Here is a 20,533-nt window from a genome sequence, read left to right on the forward strand (position 1 = left end):
CCAGCTCACAACAGTGTTCTTAAGGGCATGTCTGTTAAAAAAAAAAAAAAAAGAACAAAAAAAAAAACCACACTTCTGTGTAACTTATTGTTAAAGAAATCCTAGATTCCTCATCAAGGAGTTTGTGGAAGGTCCGTTTCAGAATGCCTATGCCCTACTTCACTTTACTTTTCAAACCTATCCCTCTGCTTTCAGTTGGGGATTTTAAGTAATTGAACCATGACAATTTTCCAAACTCTTTGATTTGGAAATCCTCCCTAGTCTTTGGGACTGGATTCCTAATACAGATCTTGTTCTTTTCCTTTAGGACATAAAAAGAACTTATTTCGCTGAAGCTTATAGATTGTCTCTCTTTTTAATATAGTGATTTTGTATATGTTTTATCACACATAATAGAACATGAGCATATTAAAAGCAAGGACTGTGCCCTATCACATCTGTTTTATAGCTTATTTTATAAAACAGATTGACTGTAAAATTTGCACCATTCATCACAAATACTGATTTTGTTAATATTGCCTACGTTTTTAAACAAGTCAGAATTGAGCTTAAATCAGAATTAAATTAGACCATTGTGCTATCTTTCAGATATCTTTTAGTAAATTTCAGGCTTTATGAGAAGATGGTTGGAAGGGCAGATGTCAAAAATCCCTTTTCATTGCCCCCCCCTTTTTAATTTTCTGTTTTCTTTTTTAAAGTTAGTATTTTGGGGCTAGAGTTGTAGCTCAGTGGTAGAGTGCTTGCTTGCCCAGCAAAATGTGTGAGGCACTGGGTTCAATCCTCAGCACCACATAAAAACAAATTAATAAAATAAAGGTATTATGTCCATCTACAACTAAAAAAAAAAAGCTATTTTTTAAAATAAATAAAGTCAATATTTTAACTTACAGATAACAAAGATAGTACATATAAATGGGGTAACATGTTTTGATACATGTATATATTGTGTTATATTTAAATCCAGTTAACATTTTCTACTCACGTATCATTTCTTATGTTTAAAAACTTACAAAATTTTTTCTTTTTTCTTTTGAAATGTAGGATGCGGGCTGGGGATGTGGCTCAAGCGGCAGCGTGCTCGCCTCGAATGCGTGCGGCCCGGGTTCGATTCTCAGCACCACATACCAACAAAGATGTTGTGTCCGCCGAGAACTAAAAAATAAATATTAAGAAAAAAAAAATTCTCTCTCTCTCTTTCTCTCTCTCCCTCTCACTCTCTCTTTAAAAAAAAAAAAAAAAGAAAGAAATGTAGGATGCATTTATTTATCCCCCCACCCACCCCTACTGACTCCAACCCCTGGTAACTACCATTCTACTTTCAACTTCTATGAAATCAACTTTTTTGTATTCCACATGAATAAGATTTTGTGGGTCTTGTCTCTGTGCCTGGCTTACTTCATTAATATAATGATCTTGTTCCATCATGTTGTTGCAAAGGATAGGATTTCTTTATATTTATGACTGAATAGTATTCCATTGTGTATATATAACACTTTTTTTTTATCCACTTATCAGTTGATGGACTCTTAGGTTTCCATTTCTTGGCTAATAAGAATAGTGCTGCTATGAATATGGGAGTGCAGGTGTCTCTGCAGCTTACTGATTTCCTTTCCTTTGGCCATATATCCTGGAGTGGAATTGTTGGATCATATCATAGTTCAATTTTTAATCTTTTGAGGAACCTCCACACTGCTTTCCATAATGGCTATCTTTGTTGCCCTTTAAATCATATCTAGACCTATCACCAAACCAAACTTGATTTAGAATTGGTTGTGGCATATTAGTTTAGAAGAGAATATATACTCATCTCTCTCCCACTTCTCAGCCCTTTGTCTTCTGATTCTCTTCTCTAAAATCTACAAGGTGCTAGAAAAGGAATAATAATTTATTTAAAGAAGTATAGATCTCTTTTGTAAATTTTTTAAATTGTAGATGGACACTATATCTTTATTTTTTTTTATGTGGTACTGAGGATCAAGGCCAGTGCCTCACACGTGAGGCAAGTGTTCAACCACTGAGCTAAAATCCCAGTCCCTATAGATCTCTTATAAATAAAAATTCTTGATTTTAGTAACTGAGAATTAAAATTATCTTGGGATTTATATCATTTTTTTTCCCTACAGAAAACCATAGGCAAAATTGCAACATGCTTGGAATTGCGAAGCGCAGCTTTACAGGTAAATGGATTTTTTTAATGAATTATTCTAAATTGTTTTGATAAGATATTAGACATTCATGCCCAAAGCAATATTATCTCAGAAGGGTTTTATAACAATTGGAATTGATCAGTTGAACTCACACTTAAATGATTTAGTTCATACTTTGTACACGGTAGAATAAAAGATATGATTTTAATTTTTTCTGTTTCTATTAGCTTGAATATTCCAAAAATCAGTTTGAAACTTTTCATTTTCTACCTTTAAAGCAAGAAATATATTTATTTTAAATATTTTATTATTGCCACTTAAAAGACATAGGGTGCAGTGAAATCTTTGTAATGAAAAGATATAATATGCATATTTTAAATTTAGTCCACACAGTCCCAAGAAGAATTTAAACTGGAGGACCTGAAGAAGCTAGAACCAAGTAAGTTTTGTTTTATATTTTTTAGTGATATTCCTTTAGGAAGAGAGTTTTATCTGTTGTGAATATTAAGATTGTTTAGCACAGAAAGTGATTGGATTTATTTCTCTTATTTTTTGGTGCTTTTAAAATTCCTACAATATTTGCATTTTTAATTACCATTTGGATTTAATCTTTATTATAGAATATATATGTTGTACTTCATCTAAATATCCAAATTAACCTTTAATTTGTCTTAATGACTTTAATAAGATTATAATTATTTTGATAAACATTTTCAGTAGAGTCCAGTAGAGAATATAAGGTTACAGTCATTAATGCCCATACACATTACATGTTATTGAAAACTACAGTCTGAATGTTGGGAATGCATTACAAAGTGTTTTTTTGTTGTCTCCATTTTTTTCCCTTTTTCAAAACTTTTAAAAAGTAAAAAATTCCTTCAGTTATCTTGTTGGTTAGGATATTCCCAAATAAAGCCTTTCTGCTGTTTCAAATGATTGCTCTCTTAGAACTCTCTGCAGTATGGGCAAAGGCACAGTGTGAATAACTGAATGAATGTAAGTTAATGTAGCCTTTTTTAAAAATTTTTTTAGTTGTAGACAGATACAATACCTTTATTTTATTTATTTGTTTTTATGTGGTGTTGAGGATCGAATCCAGTGTCTCACACATGCAAGGCAAATGCTCTACCAACTGAACTATAACCCAGCTCCTATACTCTTTTTTTTATTGAGATAAGATTGCACATCTCAGTGCATTTATGTGACTAGGGAATAGTAGATTTTATTTATCCAACTAAGTAAGATTTTTAAGTAGGGAATCATAAAATCAAAGCATTTTCAAACAGAAAGGAGTCTCAGACTTGTGGTCACATTCTCTATTGAGAAAAGAAATGAAGTTATTTGTCCTGTTTCACTTCAATCCCCAGTAACTGAGCAGGGCCTAAATCTCAGAACATTTGTCAGTGTATCTCAGTTCACACTAGTGCAATCCTTTTAATGTAAACATGCTTTGAGTAAGAGGTAAAAAATTAATTTAAGAACTAAAGAGAGCCTTGCACAGTGGTGCATGCCTGTAATCACAGCCGCTCGGGAGGCTGAGGCAGAAGGATATCAAATTCAAAGCCAACCCTAGCAAAGCAAGGCACTAAGCAACTTAGTGAGACCCTGTCTCTAAATAAAATACGAAATAGGGCTGGGGATGTGGCTCAGTGGTCAAGTGCCCCTGAGTTCAATCCCAGTACCCCCTGCCAAAAAAAGAACTAAATAGAATGTTCCTATAAATTCCACAAACTGCCAATATCTAATTCATTATAGCAATTCTAACAAAGACATATATTATTGAGATAGCTGAAATGTGATTGTATTGCAGATCCAGGGTAGAAAAAGGATTCTCAGAGTATACTGAAGGGGATCTGATTTTCTGTTGTTTGGGTTGGAAAAGAGAAGTTAACAACAACAACAGACAACAACAAAGGAATGCATAGCAGATTTGTTGTGATTCTGGTGGCTTTTCCACAGTTTTAGATGATCATATTTCATTTCTTCAGAACACCATCCTTCTGAATATGGCAAGAATTCTGATGAACTCTGTCATTTTAATAGTTTTGGTTACTTTATGTAATCCAGATCATAAAGTTTTTTTTTCTTTGTGGTTCTGGGGATCAAACCCATGACCTCACACATGCTAGGCAAGCGTTTTACCACTGAGCTACATCTCCAGCCCTAGATCATAAGAGTTGGAGATGTTATAAGAGACACAACTTATATTCAGAAATAGTTCTTACGCCTATATCCAATGTATATAAGGATACTAATCAATGTAATATTTCTCACAAATTTTTTGGGTTTTTTGTACCTAAAACTTTATTTTTCAAAAGCATTAATAAATACTTTGTATAAATTGAGATATAATTTATATAAAGCACAATTCACCAATTTAACGTATCATATTCAATTTTTTTAGTAAATTGGAAGAGTTATGCAGACATCACCACAATCAATTTTAGGACATTTTTATCACCACAAGAAGAAACCCTATTCCCATGAATAGTCATTCACTTCTTGCCATCCCCCTAAAATCCCTTCCAATTCCCAGCCCTAGGAAACCATTAGTTTGATTTCTGTCTATAAATTGTCCTATTGTAGACATTTTATTTAAATGGACTCATATGATATATGATCTTTTATGACTGGCTACATATAAGATTATTTTGAGAAAAACACATTGATGGCTTTAAATAAAAGATTGCAACAGTTGTTTATACGGTGGTTCTACTGAAAATTATGTTTATGTGTGAGTGTGTGTGTGTGTGTGTGTGTGTGTGTGTGAGAGAGAGAGAGAGAGAGAGAGAGAGAGAGAGAGAGAGATGATGCTGGGGATTGAACCAAGGGCTTTGGGCATGTTAGACAAGTGCTTTACCAGTAAACTACATCACCAGCCCTCAGTTTTTTATGATAAAAATAATTAGGATTTTGGCTTCTTATTCAGTCACTATTTCCTATTAGTTGTTTGTTTCCAAACAAAATTTAAGAATCTTATAGATACACAGAGTGGCTGTAAAGACTGTGGATGTTTATTTCATATATTTATTATCTCTTCTCTTCCTCTGAGCATGCTCAAGTACTTCTATTGCCTCACAAGATCTTTCATTAATTGCCCTTTTTTTTTTTTTTTTTTTTTAGAATAGCATCTATATGCTAAGCACTCGAATCCTCTCAGTAACATTTTGCTAAGGACAACACCAACACTAGCTTGTAAATCCCAGGAATGAGTTTTAGGGTCACCTGGACCGGTTCTTTCACTATGCTGTTAGTAATACCTGTAGTGGTGCTGAACTACATCATTCCTAAGTACAGCTCTCCAGTTCAAATTCCTAAGAAATTATTGACCCATGTATTAGTTGAAGATCAGGTTAAAATCTATTACTTTTTTGGCTTTTTAAAAAAGATTTGGAGTAGAAATGGAAAGAGTATTTTGGAGATTCACTTTATTATACTTTGTATAATGTTTTTCATTTGTACTTTTCCCTTCTTGATAGTTATCTTTTTAGATGATTTTAATTTGCTGTTGCTTCTCAAAGAAACATAAATGAGTATTCTGTATTTCAGTAGGGTAGACTCTGTAATTTGGAATTTATCCAAGCAGGGCACTTGTTGTGAGTTAATTATTGAGTTGGAATTAAATATTTTCTACAAATTGGTATTTAGTAATATTTCAGATTAAGTATACTTATTCAAGCTTTCTTTTTAAAAAGTTAAGCCTCTTCTAAGGAAAAATAGTGAATTCTAACTTTTAATATGTTGAACTTAACTGGTTTCCTTTCTTTTAAAAAAATTTTTTTTTAATTTAATTTTGTGCGTGTGTGTGGTGCTGGGGATCGAACCCAGGGCATTGCCCATATAAGGCAAATGCTCTGCCACTGAGCTACATCCCTAGCTCTTGGCTGGTTTATTAGGCTGATGTATTCTTTACTTCAACATTTTGAAATCTTTTAAATTCTGTCTGAAAATACTAAAACTATGATTGTGAAAGTCTGAGCCATTTTTTCTTATGTTAATTGCAGTAATGTACTGCTGCTTACTCAAGCATATCTCCCCACCACCACCCTGCAAAATTCCCTTCTATTAAGCCACAAGGCTTCACAGAAATCCCACCTCTCCCTGAAAGCTTTCTCTGCTGTCTCTATAGAGGCATAATTAAACTCTGCCTCCTCTCCTGTATAGGATCATTTTAACTATCCATTGTCAGACTCTCACATGTGTTATTTTCACTTGTATTTGTTTCAGTCCTCAAAGAGATTATGAATGGACTCTTCCCCCACCCCAGAGCCTATTGAATGCTTTAAGTGTAGTATGAACTTGGCAAGATTGTGTTGAGTTAAATAGATTTGAATTTTTTGAAGGAATCTTTTCCTATAATTTAAAAAATAACCTTTCAAAATTGAGGCAGCTGCCCATTTTCCTACCACAAAAATGAAACACGTCAGTCACCAAAAGCAGAATGCATTTTGATATTTGCCTGTGTGTCATCTTTTGAGGGTTAGCTTCAGGAGGTTGGTAGGTCCGTGCTCCAAGAGAAAGGCTGGGAGTGCTGAATTTTCCATGGTGGAGTAGCATCAGATGTCTGCCATGTAGTGATCCAAAGTGTGTAAGTCCTACCAAATCAGCCAATGAATCTCCAACCCATGACATGCTTCATACTTATGATAATATCTTTTGTAAAATTCAAGCTCCTCTTCAGATCCTCCTAAGACATCATTGCTAGTATTGGTAGAAAGAAAACTCTATGTGAAGTTTAAGCTATTTTAAAAGAACAATAGAATCTGTTATTCCATAGTTGTTGAAAATGTAAACCTATACTACAGTTATAGAAAGTAAAATAGAATTTGTTTTAAAGCTATTTAAATTTGTTCTAAAGCTATTCACATAAATTAAATGTTTGATAATACTTTAACTTGTAAAAATAATATAACAAAGCTATTATTCTAATGCAAATACTTCCTCTTCAGAGCTTTGATACCAAAGAAAAGAAAATACTATTTAATTATTCTGTTACAATACAAATGCAAGATAACCACTGAGCCACATCCCCAGCCCTATTTTGTATTTTATTTAGAGACAGGGTCTCACTGAGTTGCTTATGCCTCACTTTTGCTGAGGCTGGCTTTGAATTCTTAATCCTCCTAAGCCTCTGGGATTACAGGTGTGCACTATCACACTCAGCCAAGATATTCTTAATAACCAAGATATTTTTCAACTTTTTTGTTTGTTTGTTTTTGACGTACTGGGGATTGAACCCAGGGTGCTCTACCACTGAGCTATATTTCCAGTCCTTTTTATTTTTATTTTTTAAAACTTTTTTAGTTGTAGATGGACACAATACCTTTATTTTATTTATTCATTTCATGTAGTGCTAAGGATCGAACCCAGTGCCACATGTGCAAGGCAAGCACTCTACCACTGAACTACAACCCCAGCCCTTTTATTGTTTTATTTTTATTTTGAGACAGGGTCTCCCTATGTTGCTTAGGCAGATGAACTTCTAGTCCTCCTGACTCAGGCTTTTGGTACCTGGGATTACAGACACATGCCACCATAACAGGATCAACTTTTAAAAATTATTGTTATATACATTTTTAATGGTTGATTTTTTTGCCCATTTCATTAAACTCTTATTACAATATGATCATTTCTGTGTTTTTGTTTCTGATATGAGTGAGACATGATCTTTTTGTTACCTGCTTCCCATTCTTGGTATCTATTCCATTGTTGTGTAAGTGATCAATATTTATTAATATTACTTATTAATATTGAGTTGATTTAATAATTTAGTAACAATGATCATGCAGAAGTATAGAAAAGATGTTCTTGTATTAAAAAATAAACAGTACTTCTTAGTGAGATAAGAAATATTAGGATTCTAGTCAACTAGATCAAGAAGGTCATGGAGAGAGTGAATGTCCATTTTAGATTTTCCCTTGCCATTTTGTATACATTTATTTAGGCTGTAATTCTCTCAATAGCCTGTAAAGGAAGTAGCATTCTCATTTTAGAACTGGGGAGATTAGAGTATTTATGTAAATGTTCAAGTTATTGTTGTAATTGTAGGGCTAGGTTTTGATTTAAACCTTCTACTTTGATCTCCTGCTGCTTCCCCTTTGCTTGTCAGACTTAAGTTCCCACAGTCCTTTCTGTGCCTTGAATAAGGCAAACTGTTTCCTACTTGGAACCTTTGTTGTTGCTCCAGCCTGTTCTCTAATACCTGGGAAGCCCTTATGCTAGAGCCACTTGTGGATGATTCCTCTCATCTCAGGTCTTGGCTCAAATGTCTTCTTACAGTTTAGTTTTGAAAGGCACCCTGTCTACCTTAGCTACTCTACCAAGTTCTCTCTGCTTTTACACAGCATCCTGTTTGTATCCTTCATACCACTGATCACATCTTACATTATCTTGTTTATTTGTTGGCATATTTATTGTCTACTTTTCCTTAGTAAGGTCTAAGGTCCAAATATGAGTTCTTGATTACTGTGTATCTTTAGCACCTAAAACAGTGATTGAAACATTGTGAGTACTCAGTATGCATTTGTTGAGAAGAAGAAAGAGATAAAGGATGAGGAAGAGCTAAATAAAGGGAGAGAGAATAAGAGTGAGTAATGAGAATCTAGGTACAAGTTTCCAACTTCTTTCTCACTGGATGATTGACTCCTATTGGAATAAGTTATGTAATTACAACCTGTTCTTTTTTAATTTCCTTATTTAGGAATCCAATATGCCATACTCCTTTTAACTGAAATCTGCAAGACTCCAAAATTAAAGTCTGAGTAATTAGAGTAAAAACCATGGGTTGCCCAATTAATAATGCTAAATATTCACCTTGAAATAATTGCAGATAGTCACTAGGAACCCATAAATTGGGAAATGAAACAATAAATTTCATAAAATACTTTTCCAGATACAGATAGAATTGTAGAACATCTGTCTGTAGGCTTACATGCCAGAAAGTAATCAACCAGGACACAAGAGGTGATAGCATTATGTTGTTTGATGACTTCCCTGAGGAGAAAGTCTGATGTGTGTGTGTGTGTGTGTGTGTGTGTATGTGTGTGTACACACGTGTAAATAAATATATATATATATATATATATACACACACATATATATATATGCATGTATATATGTGTGTACACATATACAATAAATTTCATCATAAAAGGAATATTACAATTATAACCTTGCTGCTACAAACCTTACCAGTGTGATAAGTATTGAAGGAAATCTACTTAGGATAAAGAATAAGATGTGATTATCTATTTCTCTTTAATTAGTCATCTTCAGTATCAATCTTTTAATTAAAATACTTCAGGAGAAGAGGTATTGTCTTTCACTGGTACCCCATATCACCTAGGACCTTGTACATTGGAGAACTATTTTATGGTTCATTTTCTATGAGGGCTCTGAGACTTTCCTTGGAGATCTTACAGTACTCTGAAAATACTGGTACCTGCAGTCCACTATGGACATTTTTACTTTGCTAAGACACTCAGTAGTCAATTGCAGAGTCTTGAAATGATAGTGAAGCTCGGAATTTAAAATACATATATTAATGTGTGGTTAATACACTATAAAATATGATTAAAAGTATCAATTTAAGATATAACATATAAGACTAACTAATATATAAGACTTATATAACATGTAAGACTAAGATATAAGACTAATGTTTGTCTATGTCTTTATTCTAGTCCTAAAGAATATTCTCACATATAATAAAGAATTTCCATTTGATGTTCAGCCTGTCCCATTAAGGTAAATAAATAGCATCCATATTTTGTCTTCTGATTTTATTATCTATTTTATGCCTGTTTTTCTAATATTTTTGGATTTTTTTCCCTATCAAATTTGGTATTGATGATATGACTGATACCATTGGTAGCAATGAGATGATTGACATTGACATTTATATCAACATTAACCTAATAATCAGCATCTTATCTGGGAAGTTAGTGGCTATGAGGGTTAGCTGGTGTATTAAGTGGAGTAGCTCACTAATTTTTCTGTCCTTTTTTATATAGGAGAATTTTAGCCCCTGGTGAGGAAGAGCATTTGGAATTTGAAGAAGATGAAGAAGAAGGTGGTGCTGGAGCAGGGTCTCCTGATTCTTTTCCTGCTAGAGTGCCTGGTGGGTACAAAAAATGTACATTATATAATTCAAGGTCAGGTGTTTGGAACTTACTTTTGTACTTGTTAGTGGCGGGTAAAACATCTCCAGGTTTGCCAATCTTAAGCAAATTATCATGGCCATTCTGTTAGCGGTAGCTATCGGTTTATTATGAAAGTATCTTACTATTTGTGTCAGGGATCCTCAAAACATCCCATGTTTAGTGATTGGCTAGGAAGGCCCACAGGACTTAGCATATAGCTGTACTCACAGTTGTATTCTGAGTCATTACAACAAGAAAACACAAGAACAAAATCAGCAAAGGGTAAAGGCACACAGGCAAATTCCAGAGGAAACCAAACTTCTAAGAGTCCTCTCCCAGCAGAGTCAAATATGTACTGATTCTCTCAACATTCTTTCACACCTGTGAAATGAAAAATATTGTCTATTGGGGAAGCACTGTAGAGATTCAGTGCACAAGACACTTATTGGGGTTAGCGTGAACCAAAACTACAGACTCCAGGAAGAAAGCAAGTGTTCAGCACAAACCATATTGTTTGCATGGACGGTTTAGGCACAGTGATCTTCTTAACAGAGCATGATGGGAATCCTGCTGAAATCCAGGTTCCCAGATGCTAGCCATGGACCAACATTTTAAGTAGGCTTTCTAGAGTAACTGTTTGCTATGTTAATTCTTTTCTTTATATATCTAGCTGTTCTTTAAATAATCATATATGATTGTGAAACCTGGACCTGGAGGAATAGATACTAAACAGTTGCCCTTAACCAGGGAAATAAAGAATACATAGCAAGTCCTTTTTATTTGTGGAAGATCTTGACAAGGTTGTAAAATACCCTAGTCAAGCACCCTGAGTAAATTATTTGCCTCTTCTACTTCTATACTTTCTTCTGTTCTTATACAGTGCACAGTTTTTACTTCTGATGAACTAGTTCATTTTTGGAAGTGTAGAAATAACACTGTACTATTGTGATGCATTTTTTTAAAAGACTCTATGCTTTATGGTATAATTAAATATAATATACATATCATCCAGAAAATTTTATAATTAAAGTCATAGTCCAGTAATTTAAATACTCTTTGGTAGAAGACGTTTGAAATATAAATAGTATAGGCTTAGACAAACAAGATACCTGCGCTTTTGAGTCTAACATCTGCCAATCAGTAGTTAAGTGACTGTACTTAATTCTTTATAAAAGGAGATGTTGACAATGCCTAATTCATAGGGTTACAATGAAAATTAAGGCACCGCATACAAAGCATTTGGCATGATACTTTTCATTTGCTGGGGTAGTGGTGGCTACTGTATTTTCATTATCACCTCTAAATGGTGCTAACAGTCCTACACCATAGGATTATTAGAAAAATTACAGTCACTATAAAATGTTATTGTTAGTGTTTCTTTGGTACAAGGTAATTATTTCCAATCTGCTTGTCCTTATGAAGAAAGAGCTATATTTTACTTGTCATATTTGTAGGAAATTTCAAGATTGCTGAGATGATGAGGTAAATAAATTTGCTAAAATTTTTCTGCATTTTTTATTTCCTTTTCAAACCATATGCTGTAATTGAAATAGATTCCAGTTCTATAAATTTCTGGTTTGGTTATTTGTTCACTAGCTATACTTCTGTAGCAAACAAGATCCTTCTTGAAGCAGATGATGTAAGTCATGAAATGGACAGATTAAGGTCTTTATGGGGTTCAGGTTGCTGAGTTGAAAAGAAACTCTGTAAATTAAGTCTATTTGCTATGAAAGATTAAGCCCAAAGTAATTAGATTTTTGTATTCTGATATAGCATTTTGGTATTTTATTTCAGAGATACAGAAAGCTCACTAAACCTTTCTATTCCCTGAATTATTTTCCTCAAAGTAAGAAAGAGTACATATAGTTCAATTGGCTATATTTGATTTTCGATCATATTTTCCAGGGCCTGTGTCATTATAAAATTGAAAATGTCATTGAAGGACAATTTAACCTTTAACTTAATTGTAGAATGGGAAAAAAATTGTTATACTGTGGACATCCAAGATTTCATTCGTGATAAGGCTGTTATGTCTACATTATCATGGCAGGGTGCTTCTAAGAATTATAACATTTTTATTACCTTTATTTTATGTAATTTATATAATTGTAAGTTTGTTGTACTTTTTTTTTTTTTTTTGGTACTGAGGATTTAACACAGGGGTACTTTACCAGTGAGCCACATCCTCAGCCCTTTTTATTTTTTATTTTGAGACAGGATTTCACTTAGTTGCTGAGGGCCTCACTGAGTTGCTGAGACTAGTCTTAAACTTGGGATCCTCCTCCCTCAGCCTCCCAAGTCACCTGGATTCCAGGCTTGTGCCATAGCATCTAGCTTATTGTGATCTTTTTAAAAAGATTTATTAAGGTGTCCCTTACATATATAAAAGGCATATTTTTTAGTGTGCAGCTTTATGAGTTTTGACAAATACACATGCTAAACACTACTACTGTTAAGCTAATGAGATGAAGTATAATATATGAATATGGTATGACCAAGAGTAGTTTATTCCCATTTAAAATCAAAAATGGATTTTTATCCAACCTTTCTTGAAAAGAATAAAAAATTGTTAAACCTTTCTTTGACATTAATATCATTTTCAAAGCCTTCAATTCTCATAAGACAAACAGTAACTTTTATGTACTGCTTTAAACACTAATTGGCTTAAGTCCAAATAGTAGTTTAATTTTCTTAAGGTAATCTCAGTAGATTTCATTTAAATAGAGGATAAAAATTTATAACGTATTATTTATTACCTGAAAATTTATTTATCATGTTGAATATTAAAGCTTCTAAATGATAAACCAAAGTAATACAAATTTAAAAAAAAATAGCTCGCCAGGATTATATGCTTATAATCCTAGCTACCTGAGAAATTGAGGCAGGAGGATTGCAAGTTTGAGGCCAGTGGGGGCAACTAAGAGAGACTTTGTCTCAAAATAGAAAGAACTAGGGATGTAGCTCAGTGGTAGGGTGCTTGCCTCACCTGTGTGAAGCCCTACATTCGTTTCCTAGTACCACATGCACAAATAGCCATGACACAATTTTAGACAAAATTAAAAAAAACATTTCTGAGTGACCTAAACATAAGCCTAGCAATCTCAACATTATTCTAGATTTGTATTGGTTATTCATCTTTTATATAGTCTTAGATATGTACAAAAAATGTTTTTTGAAACTCAAAATGAAGAGTGAATCTTACTTCTTTAATATCAAACCTGTACTTGTTTCTTTCCTGCATAAATATTCAATTCTGAGTTGAACTTGAGAGTTAAGCAAATATGGATTTCATTTTCAGCTAAAGTGCAGTTTTTTTCTTACCCATGCATATAGGAAGTTGAAAACTGCAACGAAATATTCATTGCTGTTCCATGAATATTAGGGCATCCTTATTTCACAGAATTTCAGAATATATCTAGGGTTAAGCAGTAAATACCACCAAAGTGTGCAGTTAGACTCTGGCTCTCCGAGCACTTCCTTTCTCTCAAAGTCTCAAATTCTCAGACTGAGCCGAATAGTCAGAGCCAGAGTCCCTCATCCAGTCATGTACTTATATTGAAAGGAAAGGAAAATACCATTCAATGTTATCTGGTAGTTCTCCTAGCTGTTTTTCAATAGTTTTAAGGCTTGTTAATATTCTATTACTCTCGAGCAGTTTTGGAAACATTTTAAGATTTCTTTTTTATAATTTGTTTCTTGTTTGTTTGTAGTACTGGGGATTGAAGTCGGGGGTGCTCTACCACCTAGCTACATCCCCAGCTCTTTGATTTATTTTTTTATTTTGAAACAGGGTTTTGCTAAGTTGCCCAGGCTGGCCTCTCCTGCCTTAACTTGCCAAGTTGTTGGGATTACAGGCATGCACCACTATGTCTGGCTCAGTTTTTTGTTTTGTTTTGTTTTGTTTTGTTTTTTAATCCATGAATCTTGTCACTTGAAGTCAAAAGGTTTTCTCCAGAGCTTTGCAGAAATTGGTTCATAGGAAATGTCTATTGAGTAGGCTCTTCATCAAGGCTCTATGCAACATCTGGCCTGCTTTTTCTTGAAAGTGCTCTGGCCACTCAAATTTTTAACCCAACACCTGTAGTAACTCTTTCTTGCATGCTAAATGGCATCTGTGTATGAAGCATATACCCACTGATTCATCTTAGGTTTTGTGAGAGTATTTATTATTTTTTTCCAGATATGATGGTGACACTTAAGAATTCAGCCATTATCCAAATCACATATTTCTGAACACAGAAAAATACATATTTCTAGTACCAGTCAATAAAGAAAATAAAAACAAGAATATACTCATATAACCTATATACAAACAACTTTAATAAAGTATAATTTTTGACAGACCTAGAAATATTATTGTTTGAATGCTAATGACCCCTAAGATTTTTATCAAACTTTTAATATAATTTCAAAGTGAACAAACTTCTTATGATTTTACTCTTTATCTTGAAAGGTTGGAGCAGTTCCTCAACTACTAATCAGTTACCAACCAAAAGAAATTGTGCATGTGTTTTCATATTTTCACACAATTTGTGTGTACAAATTGCAGATGTGCAGTACAAATTGCAAAATTTTTCTCTTGCTAGATTTTTAAGACCCATTTCATGTTTTGTGCCATCTACAAAATGTTATGACCAAATAATGATTTGACAATACCATTATTTTAAATTATGTTAAAATTATCCCAAAATAATAGAAAATATTATTTTATATATATCCTTTTTATTGGATTTTAAAATTACAAAGAAATGTGCACTTTAAAAAGTGTGTGACAGACTTTGAATTGGTAGTATCAAACATCTGAATTTAATTACAAGTATGATAAATCTAAAACAAAGAAGACATATATATATATAATCACATACATATGATAATGCTTAGTTTACCTTTTAGATATCAGGTTCATCTCTGTCCTAAAAGTATGGACAAAAAATTTTGTACTCCTTATTCATGACATTTAATTCACCAAGCACCAAGGCAAAATGAAGACTGACTCACCTCTTATTGAAGTAAATGCCTGTGACAAACATTTGTACAATATCATGTAAAAAGCAAATTCAAATCAGTGTTTTTAAAAAATATAATCTTTGGTAATTTTCCTCTTTTAATGTTCTGACCTAGACAATAATGTACTATTTTGGAACAAAGACTGTCATGCCATTTCCAATTTTGGACTAGAAATTGTCCTTATGGTATGAGATATAAACAATAGCAATTTTTAAAAAGCAAAAATAAAAAGTTGAAAGAAAAAAATGACTTCCTCTTCTGCATGTGAGGACAGGGTCTTAAGGATCCCACTGACCTTCATATCCATGTCACTCCAGACTCATCCTCAGGCTGGTGGTCCTTTCATTATCTGATTCTCCATGATCTCTATGGCTACACAGAGACTATTGAATGTGAGGCCATCCTACTTGATACTTAGACCTTCATTTTTCTCAGCATCCTCTTGGAACAAAGAAGTTATGGGCGGGGGGTGGGGGGCTTCAGATGCTCTTCCATTGTTTTTCTGTACCTGTTGCAGGTAGAGTGGTGCTTCATTGCTTGGTCTGTGTCAGTGCTGTGGGGTGCCCAGCAGAGGCAGAGGCCTTACTTGCACAATTCCCTTTCCTCTCCACAGTGGCAGTGGCTGTAACATTCTTGGCTAGGTCAGATGCTTTTACACAGTTTTTAAAACATTCTTGAGCGAACTTGTCTATGTTTAACAAACAGCCATTTGGGGGATCCATAGCTACCTTCATAAATTGTTTTCCACAGATAAAGCACAATGAAATAGAGCAACTTGAGTTTTTACCCAAGTACCACCTGTTAATAAACAGTTTCCATCAACAAGATGCACTTTTTGGTATCCCCTATTACAGTAGTGTGGTGAAATGGTTCCAAACCTTCTAATTCATTGTCATTACTTTATCAGAGTTCTCTTTAGGTTTAGGCTTAGAATCTTCCTCTCGCAGAAAATCACACTGAATTGAGTAATTCCTTCCAACTCTTTTTGACACTAGTGAGAGCATGCTTGCTCTGGTTGGTGCATAAGAGGTGGTTGGGGCAGATAAGTCAGAAAAAGACGTGCTTTCTGTGTTCAGTACAACTTGGGGCTCACCAGCTACCAATGGCTTCCTTTGTCTTGCAGTAAAAACTGAAAGTGGAATTAACCAAATGAACACAGTCCTGCTGCTCACTGCTGTATGAGTGTTAAAGACCTATCATATTGCTATCCGGGCTACTCAGTCTCTGTCCATTCCTGTGAATGTGCATTGCCCAGTGTACAAAGTTCAAATGTTACTCTTTTTTAATCACTCCCTTACTTGGAGTTCTTAGTGACAGCTCAATAACATCCCTGGGATGTTATTGAAAACTTGGTTTGGACAGCTGTAGCCATTTAGAGTTTTCCATATTTAAAAGTATGAGGCATAAATAGTGGCCTCACAAAAATGTCTATATTCTAATCCTGGGAACCTGTGACTGTTATGTTTACATGGCAAAAGGAACTTTGCAGAAGCTTTAGATGGGGAGGTTCTCCTGCAGTTCCTTTTAAGGCTTTAGGGACAATTAAAATAAAGATGTTAAAATGGGACATGATGGTTAAAAGCATGGACTCTGTAGCCAAACTGCTGTGTGATTATGGATAATTTGTTTTTCTATGCCTCACTTTTCACCTCTGAAAAATAGAACTAAACTATTGTTGTGAGGATTAGATGAGAGGATTAGGATAGTATGTGGCATATCACAAATACTCACAAGTGTTAGCTATTTCTTATTTACATAGCAATTCCATGTGGAAGAACATTTCTTCTGATCTTTGCTCTAGATCTGAGAGCAGATGATCTAGCTGGAATAGCACAGTTTACACTGGATTGTGTGTAGTGATTTCTTTCTTATCCTTGTTAGTCTTCGAATTTTATGAATGTAGTTGACTTGTTCTCATATTACACTATGTAATTGGATATGTTAATTCTTCACTTAGAAATCTTCCTTTTAATGCATTGGCTCAATTTACAACTATCATGGTTTTATCTTTGATGCAAAAACATGCACCCTTTTTCATCTACCTGGGAGCTATAGATGGTATGGTATTATTTTAGTATTTGATCTTTTATGTTTATTATTTCTTCACTCATTGATATAGATTCTCTAGCCATTTGTTTACTAGAGCATGATGACCTCTAGAACTGGAAATTCAGTCATTCATTCAATAAAATATTTCTTCAACAAAGATCTGTTTATTCCTTGTGCATACTACAAAAGGAACAGTTCCCACACCTTTCAGGATGCTTATTGTGTAGTCAGCAAGACAGAGTCAAAAGCACATGATTATGATTAGAGATGTGCACTAATGTCATAGGTTGGCAAAAAAGAAGGGCTGAGGGAGTTCAATAAATCTAGCCAGATTTAGGACACACTGAGTATGTAGGAGTTGACCATGCAGAGAGAGAGCACATCATAGACCATTCTGAAACACCTTAAATAGGCACCTTTCTATGTAATCTCTGATCTTAATTACAGTCAGCTTCCTTCATCATGGAACACAATGTTTGACATTCTACCTTGAATTAAAGAGGAAATTCAGACTTGAAATCACTGCCTCCATATTAAATTATTCGAAGCATAATGATTACATTAAACCTTACTGTGTAGTCTCAGGCAAAAAGATTGTTGGTAAGGAATGTAGCATCAGCCCTACCATTTCAACTGAAAGATCTAGATGATGACAGGTTATAAAATTGACTCACCCCAAAGTAACAACAAGTTTAATATCAACTTGGAAAAAAATAATCTTAACATCAAAAAGACTTTGAAAGTTGTAAAGCAATCATCTTTTGAATGTCAAAAAAAGGTAGTAAAGAGGTAAGACATAAAAGAGGTAACATTCTTGGGGTTTTTGGGGGTGAGGTGGGGGTGGGTTCTTTGTCTTTTTTAGAACTGGGGGTCGAATCCAGGATTTTGCAAATGCAAGGCAGACACTTTGCCACTGAGCTACATCCCAACCCAACATTCTTAATATATAAAGAAAAATTTTAATTGTAATAACCAAAGCAGAATACATGAGAGGAACAGACAACATGAGCGAGCGCTCGAGCGTGCACACACACAGACACACACACGTTTAAAAAATACCCGTTAAACATATAAAAAGATACTCAACTTTATTTTTAATAAAAAACATAAATTAAAGCTACTGTTGGTGAGTCTTAGGGGAAATAGGTACTTATTAATCACTGGTGGGAATAGAAAAATGGTACAGTTACTTTGGAAGGGAATTGAGCATTCTCTAACAACATATAAGTACATATTTTTTCCTTAGCAATCCCATTCCTGAGAATTTACTCTGAAGATGCACCCCCAAAATACAGGAAAAAGAGGGGGAAACATTTGCATATATACAAGATTCTCTGTTTAGGTGTTTTTTATAATGATAAAAAGTTAGAAATAATGTAACTTCCATATGAAGATTGACTGAATAAACTATGATACATAGGATGCTGTAGAAAATAATTCAGAAAATCTCCATGAACTAATGAGTGATTTTTCAAATTATTGTTAGCAGAATTTATCAAGGTAGTTCACATTAGCAGATTAAGGGGAAATATTTCATAATGTTGTCAACAATGCAGAAAAAGTTTTCAGTTAAGTTTGAAATACAGCCTTGATTTTAAACAATTCTTGGCAAAGAACAGAAAAACATCCTTAACTTGATAAAACATGGCTACATGACATTTACAGCCCAAAATCGTTTAATGATGAATTTGAACAAAACAAGAGTGTCTATTACTTCTTTTTATCAGCATTGTTTTGGAAGCCCTAGCTACTGCACTAGGACAAGAAAAATGAAATATAAAAGGGGGGATGTTCTTTATTTGCATATTTATGAATATATAGAGACTATGCAAAAAACCTATTCATAACTCATTAATAAGATAATGCGGTTCCTGGATATAAAATCTGTACAGACAAATCAATTCTATCTCAAACAAGTAATAGTTGCTTAGAAAATGAACTATTATAATATTTATAGTAGTATTAAATAATATCAAGGACCTTATTATAAATTCAACAAACGAAATATAAGAATTTTATGTAGAAAATAAACCTTTGTTGAAAGAAATAAAAGAATATCAAAAGGAAAAGGAAACTGGAGCAATCTTGAAATTAGGGAAAAAGATGGAAGAGTGACTTAATAATTGTTATGGTTGGTGAGATGTTGAATTGTACATTCTCTTACTTTTTTCATTTCTCTCGATTGAATTGTTTATGAGAATGCATTTTATAAAAACAGTGAAGTCATTATTCTTTTTTTCATTTGTTCATAATAGTTATTCTTGACATTAGATTCATTTGGACTAATTATAAATGCATGGAATATAATTTGCTCCAATTCAGTCCCTTCACCCTCCCCATCCTCCCTCCCACTGTTCCCTTTCATTCACTTTACTGATCTATTTATTTACATTTTTAAAAATTAGTATCTTATAGATATTCAAAATGATGAGTTTCATTATAGTATATTCACATATGTGCATTGGAAAGTTAGTTTGGGTTCATTCCACAGTTTTTCCCTACCCACTCCCCATTCCCTTCTTTTTCTTTTATTGATTTTATTTTTTTTAAATACACGACAATGGAGTGTATTACAATTCTTATTACACATATAGAGCATAATTTTTTACATCTTTGTATAAAGTATGTTCACGCCAATTCACGTTATACATGTACTTGTTTTTTTGCATTACAATTCTTATTACACATATATACCACAATTTTTCATATCTCTGTTTGTATATAAAGTAGGTTGACACCCAATTTGTGTCTTCAGACATGTACTTTGGATAATGATGTCCATCACATTCATTCCACATTCATTAGGAGGTTAATCCCCTGCCTCCTCCCTTTCCCTCACTCCCCTCTTCCCTATCTAGAATCCATCTATTCATCCCATGTTCCTCCTCCCTACCCTATTATGAGTCAGCCTCCTTATATCAGAGAAAACATTTGGCATTTGTTTTTTGGGGATTGACTAACTTCACTTAGCATTATCTTCTCCAATGCCATCCATTTACCTGCAAATGCCATGATTTTATTCTCTTTTAAAAACGTTCATAGTGTATATATGCCACATTTTTAAAAATCCATTCATCCACTGAAGGGCATGTAGATTGGCTCCACAGTTTAGCTATTGTGAATTGTGCTGCTATAAACATTGATGTGGCTGTGTCCCTGTAGTATGTTGTTTTTAAGTCCTTTGGGTAT

General features: G+C 33.8%; 1 protein-coding gene across 2 annotated transcripts in view; it reads left to right on the top strand.

Moving 5' to 3' along the window:
* AIDA (axin interactor, dorsalization associated) overlaps positions 1–20,533 on the top strand; it is a 43,172-nt gene that overhangs the window by 13,024 nt on the left and 9,615 nt on the right. For both annotated transcript variants that reach the window (XM_081298105.1, XM_081298106.1), the window contains exons 3-6: positions 2,124–2,177; positions 2,532–2,586; positions 9,830–9,893; positions 10,160–10,266. In XM_081298105.1, coding sequence (XP_081154231.1) covers positions 2,124–2,177; positions 2,532–2,586; positions 9,830–9,893; positions 10,160–10,266 — 280 coding nt within the window. The remainder of the gene's footprint in view (positions 1–2,123; positions 2,178–2,531; positions 2,587–9,829; positions 9,894–10,159; positions 10,267–20,533) is intronic.

The sequence above is a fragment of the Spermophilus citellus genome (assembly GCF_964194105.1).
Source record: "Spermophilus citellus genome assembly, chromosome: 6".
Taxonomy (NCBI): Eukaryota; Metazoa; Chordata; class Mammalia; order Rodentia; family Sciuridae; genus Spermophilus; species Spermophilus citellus.